At 31.8% G+C, this 19,356-nt stretch overlaps 1 protein-coding gene across 1 annotated transcript; it reads left to right on the top strand.

The window, feature by feature from the left end:
• The first annotated feature begins 5,367 nt into the window (after nucleotides 1-5,367).
• On the top strand, nucleotides 5,368-9,484 carry LOC112026058 (receptor-like protein kinase HSL1). Its single transcript, XM_024058736.2, has 2 exons — nucleotides 5,368-8,205; nucleotides 8,535-9,484. The coding sequence occupies exons 1-2, from the start codon at nucleotides 5,610-5,612 to the stop codon at nucleotides 8,924-8,926; spliced, it is 2,988 nt and encodes a 995-aa protein (XP_023914504.1). The 5' UTR covers nucleotides 5,368-5,609; the 3' UTR covers nucleotides 8,927-9,484.
• Nucleotides 9,485-19,356: the final 9,872 nt, after the last annotated feature.

Raw genomic sequence — 19,356 nt, 5'->3', positions numbered from 1 at the left:
AAAGTAATAAATAAATAAATACTAAGTTTATATGAAAGTAAAAAAACAATCACATCTGTTATATAAAATAATTGTGAAAAATGGGTTGGACAAAGGGTGTACTTTTAAAATTACTAATTTTAATTTGTAAATCAAGCACCTTTTTTTTTCCAAATTTGAGCAAAAAAAATTTTTTTTTTTTGAAAAAACTTTTTTAAGTAAAGTCAAATGTGAGGTGCAGGGTCATATTCAGGAATCAGGATTTCTTCTTTAGTGAGACAAAACGCGAAAAAAAATATTTTATTATTATTATTTAAAAGACCAATTTATACACTAAAATTTAAAATTAAATTAATATATGAATATATACAAAAACTGTCCTTCCCTTTCCCTTTCTACTATTTGTAATTTCCTTTTGTAACGAAGATATATGTTCAATCGGCAATCGCATTTATCTAAAATCAGACAAAATTTTATGTCTGATTACCGACGCATACGCTGTCGTTTGGTTGGTTTTTAAAACTACATTAACTCTGCCATCGTACAATTGTTCAAATTTTTTTTTCTGCCGAGACGTACGTTTCAATGTTTGGTCCATAGTTTTAGCCATTCAATGCTTGCACGAAATCCCCATTGTTCTGCTCAGCAAAAACAGAAGTGAAAAAAAAATAAATAAATAAAAGCCATATATTTCTGAAGTGACACTGTTTTAGCTTTGACCCTCTGTTGACAATTTGCTATTTGGGTGCAAGGGTCCTTCAGAGTCGATATAATCCCGTCGGTAAAGCTTCAAGTGTGACGGCGTGAGAGCTAGCCCTCAACTCAGGCTTTTTCAGTTTTCATTTTCACCTTAATTATGTGTGTGCGCTCATAAATTATAACGTGATTTGAGCCCCCACTTTCTCGTGATACTAATTGCACCTACCAGTGCATTAGCATTTAGCAGACCTAAGATATTATCCAGCAGTCTCCATAGAGGTCTAGTCTACGTCCCTGTCATCACTAGCGGTACAAAAGATGTGACCGACGCGATTGAATTTTTGGCTCGTTTAATATGCAAATTTAAACATATATCATTATATTTTAAATAATATTATATATATTTCTATATTTTTTTTTTTCACTCACACATATGTCAAAATAAATTAAAAAGTTATTCTTTAAACACAAATACCAACAGCCTTAAACTTTTTCTCTTGTTACTGTTGCTGATTCCATTGGAAAACTTTTTTGTTCTTTAGATGAATATGTGGTTTTTTTTAAATGAAAAATGCTTTTACATAACTTTTACGGACAACACTTTAGTTATGAATTGGGAAGAAAAAATAATGAATATACATGAATTTAAATTTTTATTATTTATAATTTATTATGTGCTAAACTACGGTAAAATTTATATAAACTATTATAGTTTTGGCATTATTATATTCTTTTTAATAATTTTTAGTTAATTATTTAAATTTTAGATGTTTCTTTTGAAAATATGAAGAGGTATATAAATCAATTAAGCTATAAAGGTTTTTGCAAATTTATGAATTTTTATTACAAATAGATGGTTTATTTTTCAATATATTACAAATCTAATTTGATATCATATAAAATTATTAACAAACTTCTACAATTCAATCTCAAAGTCTTTATAAGTATATTTTTAGACAAATATATATATATATATAAATATAATATTGTATATAGTAAAATTGAGCATTCTATATTCTACAATTCAATCTCAAAGTCTTTATAAGTATATTTTTAGACAAATATATATATATATATATAAATATAATATTGTATATAGTAAAATTGAGCATTCTATTCATGAGATTGTTCATGAATATATTACTATATTTGAGTTTGATTTATTTAATAATCAAGTCAAAATTTGGGTTTGAGTTTGATTTGTTTGCTAAATAAATGAACATAAATAAGTATTTTTTTTTAGCTACACTCATTAACAGATTGGAGGAAAAAGGAAGACAATAACAACATCATTGGGGGAAAAAGAAAACAAAACCAAAAGACACTAACAACATAGGATACGAAAAGATTTCGTGGACCAAAGACATTATTCGGTTATTTTTATAATAAAAAAAATTTTTAAAATCCCCTTCTCCTATTTGTTGTATAAGAAGGGGAAGAAAAACTAATAAATTATAAAAAAAATAAAAAAAATTCTATTTAAGTTTCACGGAACCGGACTCCCCAAAATGTCTTAAGGAAAAAAATAAAGTAAAAATCATCTCTAGGTTTATATAAATGCAACTAATAGTGATAAGTTCATACCTTCCATTATTGCAATTCATTAAGTTTTAACGATTCATAGCTTCCATTATTGCAATTCACAATTCATTTAAGTTATAACAATTCACAACTTCCATTATTGCAATTCGCAATTCATTTAAGTTTCCCTTCATTATATTGCTCATCACTACCGCTACTAGCTACTATTATGCATTAATATCGATTTAATAGTTGTGAGAAAAGTAATGTCCATAGCCTTACAGGCTAGTTAAAGAATAAAAATACCTAAAAAGAAGGAAATTGTATGGTTAATATTGTATGATTGAACATGCATGAAAAAGAGGGGAAAAAGTCAAAAAAACCATTAAAATAATTTTGTTATATTTGTTTCTAAGCATGATGATTTTCATTGGTAAAATCCTCTTTTTTTTTTTTTAATTGAATATTTTGAAAATTGAAAAACAAGTTTTAATTTAATCAATTTATTTTCAATGGCTCATTAATTTGTATAAAAAATCTTATTCTTATAAACTCTTAATGCTTTTTTTGGGAGTTTATAAAATGAATGGAAGTGAATGTAATGAAATTAAGTAATCTTATTTAATCTTTCTAAAAAAAAGTAATCTTGTTTAAATGTTTTAAAATAAAGCAATAGAAAGTAAGTAACATTATTTGAGAGTAATATAGAGATATATAGAGAGTTTAATTATTTTATGCAAATCTTAATGACTCCTCTTTAAAATAAAGGGTTGAATGTATAGTGATATATTGAGAATTTTAAAGAAAATTTCATTAATTTTAATTTCATTCCTTTCAATTCCTCACAATTTTGGTAAAAATGAAATTTTAAGATTTAGAGGAGATAGAAAGGAATAAGTGTTCTTTTCTACTTATTTCATTCACTTTTATTTAAACTTCTAAACAAAATCTTTCCATTTTCTTCTATTAAAAATCTCAAACAATGAAATGGAAAGAGAATTCCAAAACAATTTATTTCATTTCATTCATTTTGTTTTCATTCTCTCATTCCAAACGAAGTATTAGTAGTAATTAGTGAATTAGACTTACAATTTTATATAATTTTTCCCAAAATAATATTTTTAGTTTTTACTAGAATAAAAGTTCAAAATTTTCATAGTAGGAGAAAAAAAGAAGAAGACAAAAGCTATCCAATGAAATTATTAGTTTAAAATAAATTGAAAAAAAAAATTATTAATAGCAATTAATTAAACTATGTAGGTTGTCAAATATTCCAATGAAACTTGCGTGTATAACAATTTTAATAAAATTTTGGTTTGGAACAAAATTTAAATTAGTTTTTTAATTTTACTTAACAAAATAAAATAAAATATATATTTGTATCTAAAAATAAAGTATTTTTAATTGAATATAAACTTGTTTTAAAAAGAAGAGTGATATCTATGTAAAACAAAAATATGAAAAAAGTTAAAACTATTACAATTTTAATTACAAAAATGTTTATAAATTGATATGACAATGAATGTGATTTGTAGACTTTATCAATGCAGTAATTGAATGTTTGAATTACTTATTTGTGATTGATAACACATCAATTTGTAAGTCTTCTATAATAAAATTTATAGTATCCCTAACATCATTAATATATATATATCTATATATATAGTGATGTTTGGAAACTATAAATTTTATTATATAAAGCTTACAAACTAATGTGTTTCCAACAAGTAAAACACAATTTAAACATTTGTCTATTAAGTTATTGAAGCTCATTAATCATATTCATTACTACACCATTATGTATGTTATATGTAGTAAATTTTTTAAGAATAATGTTAGAGATACTTAAAATTTGTTATATAGAGCTTATAGATTGACGTGTTGTCAATTACCAAAAAATAATTCAAACATTCATTTCTTAGATAATTTAAAGCCACCAATTACATTTGACACATCAGTTTATAGGTTTTATAAATAAAACTTGTAGTCTTTTTAATATTTTTGAATTTTAATAGTTTTGGCATTTTCCTCACTTATATACATGGCGTTAAGGGTGGCAAAATCTAACACTTGCAAACACAACATGACACAACTTGAAGTTGGTTATGAGTTGAGGCTTAATATATTCGTATTATATTTGGGTTGATACGACTAACTCATTTAATAAAAAAGTCGTGTTCATGTCCAACTCAAGGAACTTTTTTGACTTGTTAACTAAATGTCATTTTACTAATATACCCTTCAAAATTCTATGTATATAAATTTATTAGTTGTTGTAATTTATTTTATTTGATATATTGTGATTGATTATTTGTAATACTAAAATATGTTTTAGTTTTAAATAATTATTTGTGATGCAGTCATTCGTTTGTTCAAAATTTTATATTAAAAAAATTTATTTGTTTGGTTTTTCATTGTTCAATTAATTGAGTTAAAACTTTTTTTTTTGTTTGATATATTCTGATAAACAAGTAGAGGCCACATAACCAATCCATTCAATAAAGGTTGAGGAATTTTGACCCATTTAATATACATATTAGGTTAACATTGACCCATATAATTAAATATTTATGAGTTGACATAACATGAATCTGACACGAGAAGATAAATTGTCACATCTACACGACATAAGTTGTAAAGTTATTCTATGACCACAATCTTTACTACAACTATCCTATGTGACAAATTATAATTATTATTTGTCACTTTCTCGTAGACTTTACTATTTTTTATTTTTTATTTTTTTGCTGCTTCATTAAAATTATGACAAAATTGTAATATAAAATATTATGGTCTTATATTTGAATTTTTTTTGAGAGAGAGTTTCAACTTATGGCATCCGCTCCTAATAATAGCACTTTATTATAAAATCAAGACACCAATTAATTTTGGTGTAGGCGAAAATTAAATTCTAAGTTTCTTATACAATCATCAGAGATTTTATCAATTAGACTAATTTGAATATAAATAAAGTAATAAACAGTAAAATGGAGCTGTATTTGAATTATCTTAAAAAAAAAAGAATTGAATAAAAAAAAACAGTAAAGATATAAGGTCAAAGACTCAAAGCTATTTGAATTATCTTATAAAAAAAAAGAAAAAAAAAAAAGACAGAGATCATAGGAAAATGGGTAAAGCAGTAAAGGTGGCTGATCCTAATAATGGAGCTGTATTACTCTTAAAACACACTGCCTACTTCCTTTCTCTCTCCCACGCAAACATTCATTTCTCTCTCTCTCTTTCTGATTCCAATCCTCTCTCTGCTTCCAGTCTTCAACAGCACACTGAAAAACACACTCCTCATTCTCTCACTCACGCGTAAACACATACATATATTCACTCCCAACCAACCCACTCTCCTCACTATCACTCCCTCCCTCGCTACTTCCTCAAACCATCAACAACACACAATGCTTCTCCTCTTCCTTTCCCTTCTCTCCCTCCTTTCACCCCTCACCCTTTCTCTGAACCAAGAGGGTCTCTACCTCCAAAGCATAAAGCACTCCCTCTCCGACCCAGACTCCTCCCTCTCCTCCTGGAACGACCGCGACCCCACTCCATGCAACAACTGGCGCGGCGTCAAATGCGACGGCGCTTCCCTCTCCGTCGTCTCCCTCGACCTCTCCACCACCAACATCGCCGGCCCTTTCCCTTCCCTCCTCTGCCACCTCCCCAACCTCACTTTCCTTTCCCTCTACAACAACTCCATCAACTCCACCCTCCCCCTCGAAATCTCCACGTGTCAAAACCTCCAGCACCTCGACCTCTCTCAGAACCTCCTCACCGGTGCGCTCCCCCACACCTTACCGAGCCTCCCTAACCTCAAGTACCTCGACTTAACCGGCAACAATTTCTCGGGAGAAATTCCCGATACTTTCGGACGCTTTCAAAATCTCGAGGTTCTTTCTCTGGTCTACAATCTGCTAGATGGGACTGTCCCTTCGTTTTTGGGGAACCTCACCACTCTCAAAATGCTGAACCTCTCTTACAACCCGTTTTTTCCGGGTCGGATCCCGCCCGAGCTCGGTAACTTGACGAATCTCCAGATTTTGTGGCTTTCGGATTGTAACTTGGTGGGCGAGATTCCTGACTCGCTGGGTCGGCTCAAGAAGCTCACTGATTTGGACCTGGCTCTCAACGACTTGCACGGGCCGATTCCGAGCTCGCTCACTGGGTTAACCAGCGTGTTCCAGATTGAGCTCTATAACAACTCGTTGTCCGGCGAGTTGCCCGCCGGAATGTCTAACTTGACGGCATTGCGACTGCTCGACGCGTCGATGAACCAGTTGACTGGGACGATTCCGGACGAGTTGTGTGGGTTACCACTCCAAAGTCTCAACCTTTACGAGAACCGATTCGAGGGGAGCTTACCTGAGAGCATTGCCAACTCGCCAAATTTGTACGAGCTCAGAATTTTCAGAAACGAGCTTACCGGCGAGTTACCACGAAATCTCGGCGCCAAATCGCCGTTAAAATGGATCGACATCTCGAACAACAAATTCTCCGGCGAAATTCCGGCGCGTTTGTGTCAAATGGGAAAGCTGGAAGAGCTCTTAATGTTAAACAACGAGTTCTCGGGTCAAATTCCGCCGGGTTTGGGCGAGTGCCAGAGTTTGAACCGGATCCGAATGGGTCACAACCGGTTATCCGGTGAAGTACCCGCTGGTTTCTGGGGGCTCCCAAATGTTAACTTGCTCGAACTAGTTGGGAACTCGTTTTCGGGTCAAATCGCGAAAACCATCGCCGGTGCGGCCAATCTTTCGGTCTTGATCGTGTCGAATAACGAGTTTTCGGGTCCGATACCCGAAGAAATTGGGTGGTTAGAGAACCTGTTTAAGTTTTGGGGTCATGATAACAAGTTTAGTGGGTCATTGCCAGAAACTATGTTCAAGCTTGATCAGCTTGGGAGTCTCGATCTTCATAATAATGAGCTCACTGGTGAGCTTCCAAGTGAGATTAAGTCTTGGAAGAAGCTCAACGAGCTTAATTTAGCCCAAAACGGGTTTTCGGGTCAGATACCGGATGAGATTTCGAGTATGTCAATGCTTAATTACCTTGATCTTTCCAGGAATCAATTTTCTGGGAAAATCCCATCTGGGTTACAGAATTTGAAGCTCAATCAGCTCAATTTGTCATATAATCGATTGTCGGGTGAGCTTCCACCCTTGTTTGATAAGGGATTGTATAAGAATAGTTTTGTGGGAAATCCTGGTTTGTGTGGGGAATTGGAGGGTTTGTGTGATGGGAAAGATGAAGCTAGGAATAAGGGTTATGTTTGGTTGCTTAGGACTATTTTCGTGCTTGCTGGGTTAGTGTTTATTGTGGGTGTGGTTTGGTTCTATATGAAGTACAGGTATATCAAGATGGCCAAAAGAGCAATCGACAAGTCAAAATGGACTTTGATGTCGTTTCATAAACTGGGTTTTAGTGAGTATGAGATCTTGGATTGTCTTGACGAAGATAATGTGATTGGTACTGGTGGTTCTGGGAAGGTTTACAAGGTTGTGTTGGGCGGTGGTGAGGTTGTTGCAGTGAAGAAGCTTTGGGGAGGAGCCACAAAAGAGTTTGATAGTGGTGATGTGGAGAAAGGGGGTCGTGTTCAAGACAATGCTTTTGATGCAGAGGTTGAGACTTTGGGAAAGATTAGGCACAAGAACATTGTTAAGCTATGGTGTTGTTGTACCACTAGAGATTGCAAGCTTTTGGTCTATGAGTACATGCCTAATGGTAGTCTGGGTGACCTGCTGCATAGTAGTAAGGCAGGGTTGTTGGATTGGCCAACAAGGTATAGAATTGCTTTGGATGCTGCTGAGGGACTTTCTTATTTGCATCACGATTGTGTTCCTGCAATTGTTCATAGAGATGTGAAATCCAACAATATTTTGTTGGATGGGGATTTTGGTGCACGAGTGGCAGATTTTGGAGTGGCTAAGGTGGTCGATTTAACTGGAAAGGGTCCTAAATCCATGTCTGTTATAGCTGGGTCTTGTGGCTACATTGCACCAGGTTAGCCACTTTAACTTTTGGTCGCACGCTTTGTTTTGGTTTTATACATTTTGATCTAAATTGTCATCATATTCCACATTCTTTCTTCTTTTCTTAATTTGTTTTTGGTGTTATTCACGTTCCTGTTATCTTTTCTGTTTAGCAAAAAGAGAGATGCTTTGTTTTTTTGTCAGAAACAATTTTTCTAACATTAGTATGGTATTTCCCAATCCCAAGTGCCTCCTATCACTTCTGAATTCTCATTTATGCTTTTACATTAATGTTGTAGTGCCATGTTCTTTTATTGGGCTCATGTTTGAAGCTGACCCTTTTGCTTTAACTTGTTGCAGAGTATGCATACACTCTTAGGGTGAACGAGAAGAGTGACATATACAGTTTTGGAGTGGTTATTCTCGAGTTGGTCACTGGGAGGCTCCCGGTTGATCCTGAGTTCGGAGAAAAGGATTTGGTGAAGTGGGTATGTACCACTTTGGATCAAAAAGGCGTGGACCATGTGCTTGATCAAAAGCTTGATTCTTGTTACAAGGAAGATATATGCAAGGTCCTAAATATTGGCCTTCTCTGCACTAGCCCTCTTCCAATTAATCGCCCATCCATGAGACGGGTGGTTAAATTGTTGCAAGAAGTGGGCACAGTGAACCCATCCAAGACTGCCAAGAAAGATGGAAAATTGACACCTTATTACTATGAAGATGCCTCGGATCAAGGAAGTGTAGCTTAAGAATTTTATGTTCAAGTTTTATTACAATGCAAAATATTTCCAAGAAGGGGGGAGTGCTGGTTTTTCTTTTGCTTGTTCTTAAGGTGACTTCCCATTATTACTAGGTTTTGCTTAAAAGAGTAGAGAAAAGAAAGAGTTGGAGTGAATTTCTTGAGGAGTAAAAGAGAGATGGGAATGGGAAAAAAAAAAGAAAAAAAAAAAAAAGGAGGATCTTATTATGGGAAGAGAGTGGATGTTTTACAGTGTAAAGTAATTTTGACCATAGAAGTTTTTCTCCAACCAAGTTTAGTAGCTGCCTGCATTAACCCATCTTATTGAAGAAGAGAGTGACGTTTCACCGTTATTGATTGTGATCCATCCATGGTATCACTCCGGTGATTTTTCAAAATGTAAACCTGTGGCTTTTTTATTGTATCAACAACTAAAGCAAGTTATTCGAGGAAAAAAAAAACACTCTTTATCTTATGTAAGTTTCACTTTTCCATGATTTATGGAAGATCCCAAGAATGGGAATCTCATAAAATTGTGATATATGTTCAGGTTAAATGCTTTGACTATTCTCTGCCGTGAGAATCTACAGTGGTAGCGGGACAGCTATATATATATCAATTAAGAAGGTAGTTACTAGTTAGTAGACTTGATTCTGAATGGGCCCTGCTATTTAAGCGAAGGAGCTTCCCTCATGTTTATGGTTCTCCTCTGTACTGTACCCAATGAGTCCAAGATATTATGCATCTTTTTATGATTGACTTGGACATGCCACTAGAAATTTAGAGCTGGTCCTAGCTATATTGAAGTTGTCATATTTGTTGGGTGGGTGATTGTATGTGTTTATTAATTCATCTCTGAAAAAAGTATAGCAAAATTTAAAGAAATTTAATGGATGTCGCTTCCATAGAATTGATATCAGTTTACAGCAAAATTTAAGGGATATCCAACACAGAATTGCCTCCATAGCATTGATATCATTTACAAAAAAAATTAATGAATATTCAACACAGAATTAAAATTTAATGAATATTCAACACAGAATTGCCTCCATAGCATTGATATCAAAACACGGGAAAAAGTAGCATTGATATGAAAAAAAGGGGAAAAGTTAATGGATGCCTTAATATGGCTTTAGAATTATTTTAAGAAAATTTTTTATGAGAAATAAAAAAATAAAAAAAAAAAAGTGATTTTTTTGGTATTTTTTTTTATATTTTCAATTCTGGATAAATTACAAATTACACTGGGAGTGATTGAATTTTACACTCTAAAAGTTTTAAAATTTAGATTTTATCTTGTAAAGTTTTGGGTGTTTTAATTTTAAACCTTGACTTTTCAAAACATAGATTTTACCCCTAAAGTTTAGGGTTGTTTATATTTTATATTCCAAAATTTTGAAACTTTAGGGTGTGAAATTCAAATATTCTAAAACTTTAGGGAGTAAAATCCAAATACTCTTAAAATATTGAGGGTAAAATTCAAATTCTGAAACATTAGGATGTAAAAATTCAAATATCATCAAACTTCAGGAAATAAAATCCAAATTTTAAAACTTCAAAATGTAAAATCTAATAACTACCAAACTTTAGAAGTGTAATTTACAATTTACCCTTCAATTTTTCATGAAAGTAATATCAAAATTTTCTTAAAATGATTAATTTATAAATGCCATAAAGACACCTTTAACCAGAACTTCGTTATAAATATTACTACCTTCATCCCAATTTGTTTGTCCTCTATTCCATTTTGAGATGTCCCAAAATATTGTCCTGTTTCTAAAAATATAAGTTATTAATTTACTAATGTTCCTATTATACCTTTACTTTATTTTCAAAACTATTTGAAAAGAAAACTAACAAATATTTAAAAAATTAATCAAATTAGAGTTTTTTAGTTGTCTCATTAAGAATAACTCTTAAAAAAAAAACTGATAAATTAATTTAAGGGTAATTTTATAAACTTATATATTTTTATAAGGTAAACAAGATAATAAATGATATTCTCTTAAAAAGTTTAACTTTTTAAACAAGACAAACAAATTAAAATGGAGAGAGTAATACTCAATTATAAATTTGAACCTAGGTATGCTAAACTCACTCAATTTGACTTTGGAATTTGGACCCCTTTCTTTGATAATTATGAAAACGACAGTGATCATTGTTGATTGTTAAATGCCATAAAGATATCATTAACTAGAACTTCATTATAAATATTACTCATTTCATCCTAATTTGTTTGTCTTGTTTGAAAAGTCAAATTTTTTAAGGGAACATTATTTATTGTCTTTTTTACCTCATTAAAATGTATAAGTTTACAAAACTACCCTTAAATAAATTTATCAGATTTTTTTAAAAGAGTCATTTTTAATGAGGCAACTAAAAAGTTACTCTAATTAGATTGATTTTTAAAATATTTGTTAGTTTTCTTTTCAAATAGTTTTGAAAATAAGTTAGGGGTATAATAGGAATATTGATAAATTAAGGATTTTTATTTTTAAAAACAGAACAATATTTTAAAACATCTTAAAACAGAATAGAAGATAAACAAACTAAGACAAAATGAGTAATACTCAACTATAAATTTGAACCTAAGGATGCTAAATTCACTCAATTTGACTCTGGAGTTTGGACCCCTTTCTTTGATAATTAAGAAAACGACAGTGATCATTGTTGATTATTAAATTCCCTGTATTAGGCAGATATCTTCCATTGCTGTTGGTCACTTGTCCTCAACGAACCTATCTGATAGCTTTTCTTTTTAGCCTATCTAATGATTGTTTGATTTTATTTGTATTTTTAACCTTTCTCCTGAAGTTAGCATTTTGGTTCTTCAATAGCAACCTTCCATTACGTTTATTTATTTATTTTTGTTAAGTTTGATTTGCAATTTATTCTTGATTTTAAAATCTGATGGGATGGGTTGCTCTCTAGCAAAATCTGCACACAGCACAGATAGAAGACTTCTGGATGCAGGAAGTCCCAGACTTTCTCGAGCATCAAGAATCATGTCCCACTTGATGGAACGTCTTCACTCGTGAGTGACTATTGATCTCAATTAATAAAATTTCTCTTTCATGATTCTCTCAAAAAAAAAAAAAAAATCTCTTCAATGATTGAAAAAAAGTCAAATTTAAAAACCACCTCCCTCCAACATTAATTATGAGAAAACTAACCAGGGATGAAACTAGGATTAAATCTTAAGAGACCATAGTATGACTAAAAAAGATTTAATGATGAGGATTATTGAAAATATTCAAGATTAAACTAATACCTTAAAATCAATATAGCATTTATCTTTTTGCAAAAGACAAACGTGTCAAACTATTTTTTTTTTCTTTTTTTTAATGTTTAGATAAAGAAGTGATTTGAAGTATATGAAAAATGATGAGGTTTTTTAAGAATCCGTTCGGGTTGAATGGCTTACAAGGAACACACTAAAGACTTTCTCTGATTTAGGTGTTAGGTTACTAGTTCATTGATCCAATGAATCAGACAATGACAAAGTCAGAAATTTTACTCTCTGTTTTGGCAAATATTATTTTTGCTAATTTATTTTACTCTTCAGTTTTTTTTTTTTTCTACAATTCATGGATTTTATTATATTTTTTAATATTATTCATGGGTCTCATTATACTATTTCAGTTAACTTTTATTTTTATATGCAGTACTTTCAGTAAAAGAATTTTTAATTTTTAGCAAAATAAGCAGTCTCAAACAGATCCTTAGTAGCAAGATTTAAAATTATAAAAAAAAAAAAAAAAAAAAAGGTGACCAAGGCTAGTCTTTGCTATCATGCACCTCAAACTAGTGAAAAGATCCCAGTAATCTTATTCTTGCGCTTTAAAATTATATTATTGTCTTTTTCTTGCAATATGGATTTGAATTTAATGACTATGCTGATAAATAGATAATTTAGTAAAACATCAATTATAAATGATTAATACTATTAAAATCTAGAGGCACGACTTTTTATTTTATATATATATATATATATAATGTATGTATGTATGTATGTATCTATTTAAGAAAGTGTAGAGCACAACTTTGTTAAGTTAAAATAGAGCAATTGACCACTGAGATGGTCTATTAGCACCTCTCTAGGGGTTTGGTGTGATATGTAAAATTTTTCAAGCACAAAGCATAAAAATCCACAGCCTGGCCACATTTTTTGCTAAGATGTTGAAGTTCAGTGATCAAATGACCATTTTGGTTGTCGGATCGGTGACTCCAGCAACTTAATTGCTACCGATAATTGTATCGTTTCAACAGTAAGATTGAAATTGCCTTATTCAACGACTTGACCGTTGACACTCATTGGGTGCGTTTGGATTGAACTTATTGTTGCTGAAACTGAAAACTGAAAACTGAAAATACTGTAGCAAAATAATTTTTAAATGTGTAAATAGTACCGTGTGACCTATTTTAATATTTTTTTGGTGTGTGAATAGTGCTAAACAGTGTATAAACAGTATTTTTTTTGTCTCTTGAACAGTAAAACCATGTGATTTTACTGTTCACTTGCCGGGAAAGAAAAAAAAAAAAAAAATGGTGCATGAAGACAAACAATTTGCTAAAGTGGAGAAAGTGAATAACATCGTGCTTCCAATGGTTCAAGATAAGATTATGTTGATTCCACACATTGATTTTATTATTCTAGAAGAGTTTGACATGGTGGAATTCAAGGTTTTTCTTTTCTCTATGCTCTCTAGGGTGATTCCAAACTTGAAGCAAGTATTACTTGTCAGCTTCCTAATCCTTCAATGCTTTAGAACTCAAGGTCAAGTTTTCTCCAACCAGAGGAGAATGATGCGGGAGATGCAAGAAGATTATTATTTAGTATTATTTTTGTTTGCAAGTCAATTGTATTTTTATGTTTTAGGTCGTATTAGTTTATTGGGCTATTAGTATTTTAATTTGGAAGCAATGTTATTTTTGTAATAAGGCAATTAGGGTTTCCTAGCCAATTAGAACTAGGGTTTAGCAATCCTTTATAAGCAACCTATTGTACTCCTTGAGGAGGTAGTTGATATTTTGATGAATGAAAAAAATGGTCATTTGGTCTTTCTTTGGTTTGGTGCTGACTCCAGGTCCACTCTAGGTACTGACTCTTAGTGGTTTCCCCGCTTGGTACTAACTCCAAGTAAGGCCTAGGTGCTGACTCTTAGGTCATATCCCTTTATTTTATTATTGTTTCAATTTTGTTCTGGGTGTCCTACGTTAGATAAATTGCCCAAGTTTCCCATTTCCGGAGGAAGAGATCTCAAAAGATTGTTGTATTGAAGCTGAAGATGGACTAAATTGCTCAAGCTTCCCATAGAAGCTGGGATGGGGCCTATGGGACTATTTCCATCGAAAGCAATATAAATTATTTTTCTCAATGCCCTATTTCTTGAGGGAGGGAACCATTGAGTAAATTATCGGAAACCATAAAGTATTGAAGACTTGTTATTTGGAGTATCTCGAGTGGAATTCTTCCGAGATATTATTGAAGCAAGAGTTTGGAGAGGTTAGCAATGCAGCTGGGAGTAATGGTACTAGAATGATTATTGTCAGCCAAGTCAAGATGGGTCAGATTGGAAAGGTTGCCAATACTGTCAGGAATGGTTCCAAAAAACAAGTTTTTGGTAGATCAATAGTAAGGAGGTTGGGAAAGGATGAGAAATTAAGGTTGTAAAGCACTCCTTTCAAACCAAAACTCGACAGGTTTAGGCGAGTGACACCCAACTCCAAGTCATTGCAAGTAATTCCAACCCAATTAATGCATGGGCGGTCTCCAACCCACGAAGACAGGAGAGATTTATTTTGGTTGTCAAGACTGGTTTTCCATTTTAGAAAAGCTTCTGCTTCCTTATAAAATGTTTTACCTACTTCAGTTGTAGTATCCACAAGTTGTGGAGGAAGCAAAAGTAGCAAAATGGAGAAAGGAAACCAACAAAACTACAAGGCTACAGAACAAGACTCTGAATGCCATGACTTTGGTAAATGTCTGTTATTACAAAATTAAGCTCGAGATGGAGAGGAATATTGAATGTGTTTTTGCTGCATGCATGGGTTGATGAAGAAATTTTGGGTACAGGTGTAAGGAATTTATAGATAGAATTACGCCAAGTCACGTGTTGTTGAATTTTTCAATTTTAGAAATTTTCTTTTTTTTTTTTCTTTTTTTTGATGGGATTCATTTTTGGAACTTGCTACCATTCCTAGCGGGTTGATTTAACTCAGAATTAATTGTTCCTATCATTATATAAATACCCTTGTTTTCTCCATGACTGAATAGATTTCTTTGTGTATATCTAAAAAGGCTTAACTTTTGAATAGAAATATTGAATAAATAGTATTGTATTTTACAAGTAATAAAATATACAAGAATGTTTTTATATAGGAGGCAGAGTGTATAGTAAACAAGGTTTGCCTAAACCCCACAACCTATTACACGTTAACAGCCTCCATCGCATTCTCCGCCTTAATTTTATCAATAACTAGCTAATTCTGGGTGTTGTTGCTTAATGTCAGAAAGAAACAAAAAGAAAGGGATATATTATCTTCGCCAGAGAGTTCATAATCTTATCTGGGAGCAAAGTGTGTTTAGGTAGCTAATTATTCTGGGTGTCGTAGCTTAATATACATAGGCGTAAGTTTAAGTTCACAGTTACACTAATTGTTTATCAAGTCCAGAAAGTATGGTCAACTACTTTATGAATCATGGACGCGGTTTCTTTATGAAACCCAAATAATTGAATGGTTTGCTTGACTTATATAGTTGACTGAATCAAATTCAAATAAAAGGACTGTCCTCATTTGAGGACTGTGATGTTTGATCAAGATCAAACAAAATTTTGAAATAAATCCAGTATAAATTAAATAGTCACCAACTTGTGCGATGCACAGGATAGTTAAATAAAAATTAAAGTATTTATTTTACTTAAAGGTCTATGACTTGACTTAAAAAAAATGAATAAATTGTAAATGAATGAAAATAAGTAATTTTTTGTTCAACATAATGGTTTAGAAAAATTCTTTTTCTTTCGTATATATCATTGGTTCCACATAACACATCCCAACGTGAGCTATTTTATGGTGATAACTTCACACAATACTCAACTGCAATTAAATCTACTATCCGCCACCAATCTAATTTATGTTATCTTGATAGTAGATCTACAAATTGCATTCTCATATCCTCCATCATTTAGAAGGTAATTGAAGTAATAACTATATGTAACGTATTAATTTTATTCTTTTACAATATAAAATTATTAAAATAATTAAAATATAGTTTTTGAAATAGAATTTTAAATTTCTTAAAACTTAGTTAATAGAGTTTCTATTTTACCTAAAAGTGAACTATCACAATTAATGGGAATTTAACCATATTTTGCAAAGAAAAGATAACCATAGGCCCAATTTTTATTTTATAGCATAGGATGTTACAGTTAGATATGTATCATGTGTAATACGTTAATCCATTATAATAGTTCCAAATAATATCCTAATAACTATCTATATGAGTTTTCTTTATAAAGGATGAAGTTTAATAGAAGTCATTTAAGATCCAACGTATTCAATAATTTAAAAAAAAATTCGAAAGTCTTCTAATTGTAAATTTTTTAATCATAAAATAGACTCTATCTAAACTCTAAAGAAAAGCATTTGGAATGATCACATTATTGATACCATATCATGATGGTTGCAAATAGCAATATTATTATTCAAGATTAATAGATGAACAATTAAACTCTAAATTAACAATTTAACAATTCAAATACTAAGTTTAAACTATAACAACACATATAAAGAAGACTAGGCCTGTTCATGGATATACCGGCACCGATAGAACCGGTCTAACCACACCACCCTGCCTTACTCAGGGCTCCGCCGAAGGTTTCCGGCACGGTGGTCGGCAGTAGATCTTCAGTACCGACGTCGGACCAGTGCGGTCATCGGCGCCAAGATGTGCACACCGACGAAGACCAAACCGACCCGAGCATGTTATATATATATATATATATATATAACAGGGCCGGCCTAGGCTTAGGCCAATTAGGCCATTGCCTAGGGCCCCTTACTAGAGAGGCCCCAAATTTGGGGGAAAATTTATTTATTTATTTTTTATATATAATATTTTGGGAGATATTAAAACATTTTAGTTTACATTTTTTTTCACTATTAAGAAGGTAAGAATTAAGTAATGCTAGAAATAGAGATAAGATAAATTTTGTTAGGTTCTAAAGGTTTAGGAATTTATGTATTTAGAACTCTAATTTGTAATGTTGGCAAACCATGATCAAAACAATATGTTTAGTCTTGTTATAGTGTGCTCAAAGTTGTTCAATTATTGTAAAGTTAGAATCGAGAGACTGCAGATGCATTGGGGCATTTCGGTCTGGTTCGATCGATCGAAGAATAGATTCGATCGATCGAAAATCGACCAGAATGCGTTTTCTGCAGAATTTCCAACTCAGCCCTAACTCATTTAAGTTTAGGGTTTTATGTTTTTCCCTAGGTATATAAGGTAAAACCCTAGCCACGTTTTTAGAGTTGCTCCAATTGTATTGTTGCTCATACATTGCTGTTTTGTGTAAATCTCTTGTGAGATCTAGAGGAGTTTTCCTTTACACAAAGCTTAGGGTTTTCAAGTTAGAGATAGTATCAATATCTTGATGATCAACTTGGTTGCTACCATTGAAGCTTAAAGAATATCAAGCGTGGGTGCTTGTAGCTGATTGAAGAATCCAAGAAAGAAGGAGTCCGTGGATTCGGAGCTTGCACGTGGTCGTGTCAGTAAGTTCTACTGGTGGGTANAAAAAAAGGAAAACGCAAAACGTGGACTCAGCTTTCAGCTGAGTCCAAACGCCCTCATTGTCAAAACAACGACACCAATTACTGAAATTGCAATTTTAGCTCCCTAGATACCAAATGGAAGGGAGTGTTATTGTGTATTTTTGTAAAATATTTTATCAAGTTTTTATAGGTAAAATGTTTTAAAAATTTTTACAAAATATTTTACGATCAACGAAAAATATTTTATTAGTTTGACCATATTTCACATGCAAACAAACAAGCACCTTAATAGGATTAACATTTTACAAAAAGATATTTTACTTCCAAACAAATAAAAATAAAAAGCTCTAAAGGCCTCGATTGAAAATACAAAAACATATTAGATTTTGTTAATGTGTGTCTTAAGGGCACACATTATTTTTCATTTTTGGAAAAGTTTTTTTCGGGAATTGAAAAAGTATTGACAGCTTTTTCAATTTTCGAGAAAATGTTTCCAAAAATAGATAACTTTTAAAAATTGAAAATTATTGTTTAAAAATATTTGTGAAAATATGTGTAAGTGAAAAAGTGCGTTAAAATACGTAAAATGTTGTTTAAAAACTGAAAATGATTGTTTAAAAATACTAACCAAACATATTAAATAGCTGCGCAAATTTTTTGATTGTGCTACTGCAAAAAAAAAAAAAAAAAAAAAAAAAAATGAAGAAGAAGAAGAAGCAAGCCCGCATAGAGCCGTCTCCCTTGGTGGCCTACCTCCTATTTTACAGCACTGGCTCGGAAACAGTCAAACAGTGCAACGTTGATCCACCTCACTTACTCAGGTGCACCTTCTCAAAGTGCGTTTTAATTTTGTCAGTTCTCTTTATTTTTATGTTCAACCTATACAAGCAACAATAATGCTTTTGAGGACAGATACACAGGTAACTTACTGTTGTAAAAATTCAGCAGCGAAAAAAAAAAAACAATAGAGTAATGGTAGGGCAGGACTGCAAGAGTACTGCAAATTTGCATTTGCCAATAGAAGTATAGTTCTTCGCTTCAAAGTTCAAACTATATACAGTTCTACACAATTAACGCGGCTTCGTTTGCTTAGTCTTTTTGCACAGATAAGGACGATCTACCTTTGAAAAAAATCCATATTCAAGGGACCCCATTTGAAATTTGAAACTCATTATTATTATTTTTGGTCTTGAGGCTTAAGCATAAATGATGCATAAAGGAAATGCATTACGTTAGACCTCATTCTAGCTTAATGAAACCTTATAAATCTGAAAATAAGTTGTTATCTTAATTGATAGCTTACCAAAATAGGACCTTAATTTGACTAGCTAGAAAAACATTAAATTCACCTGAAATTCAATAAATAAAATCCGGATAAATTTTAGTTACAAAATTAATTATAGTCTAAAGCTACAACCTTACGTAACAAAATAAAAATTACTATATATTTTGAAAATCTAATCGTTAAATTACATGTTCTTTACGCTCTTAATACACATGTGTCAAATTTTGTGTTAATTAGATATTATTTACTGTATGGTCTATAAACTTATATTTTATGAATAATTTTATACTACAAAATTTGCAATTTAAACAATTTATTAAAAATACAGCTATTGATATTTAATTTTCTAGAAATTTTGCAAGCATGTATGTTAT

The sequence above is a fragment of the Quercus suber genome, unplaced genomic scaffold, assembly GCF_002906115.3.
Source record: "Quercus suber isolate HL8 unplaced genomic scaffold, Cork oak 2.0 scaffold_213, whole genome shotgun sequence".
In the NCBI taxonomy this organism is placed as follows: domain Eukaryota; kingdom Viridiplantae; phylum Streptophyta; class Magnoliopsida; order Fagales; family Fagaceae; genus Quercus; species Quercus suber.
This window is presented reverse-complemented; position numbering and strand designations above follow the sequence as displayed.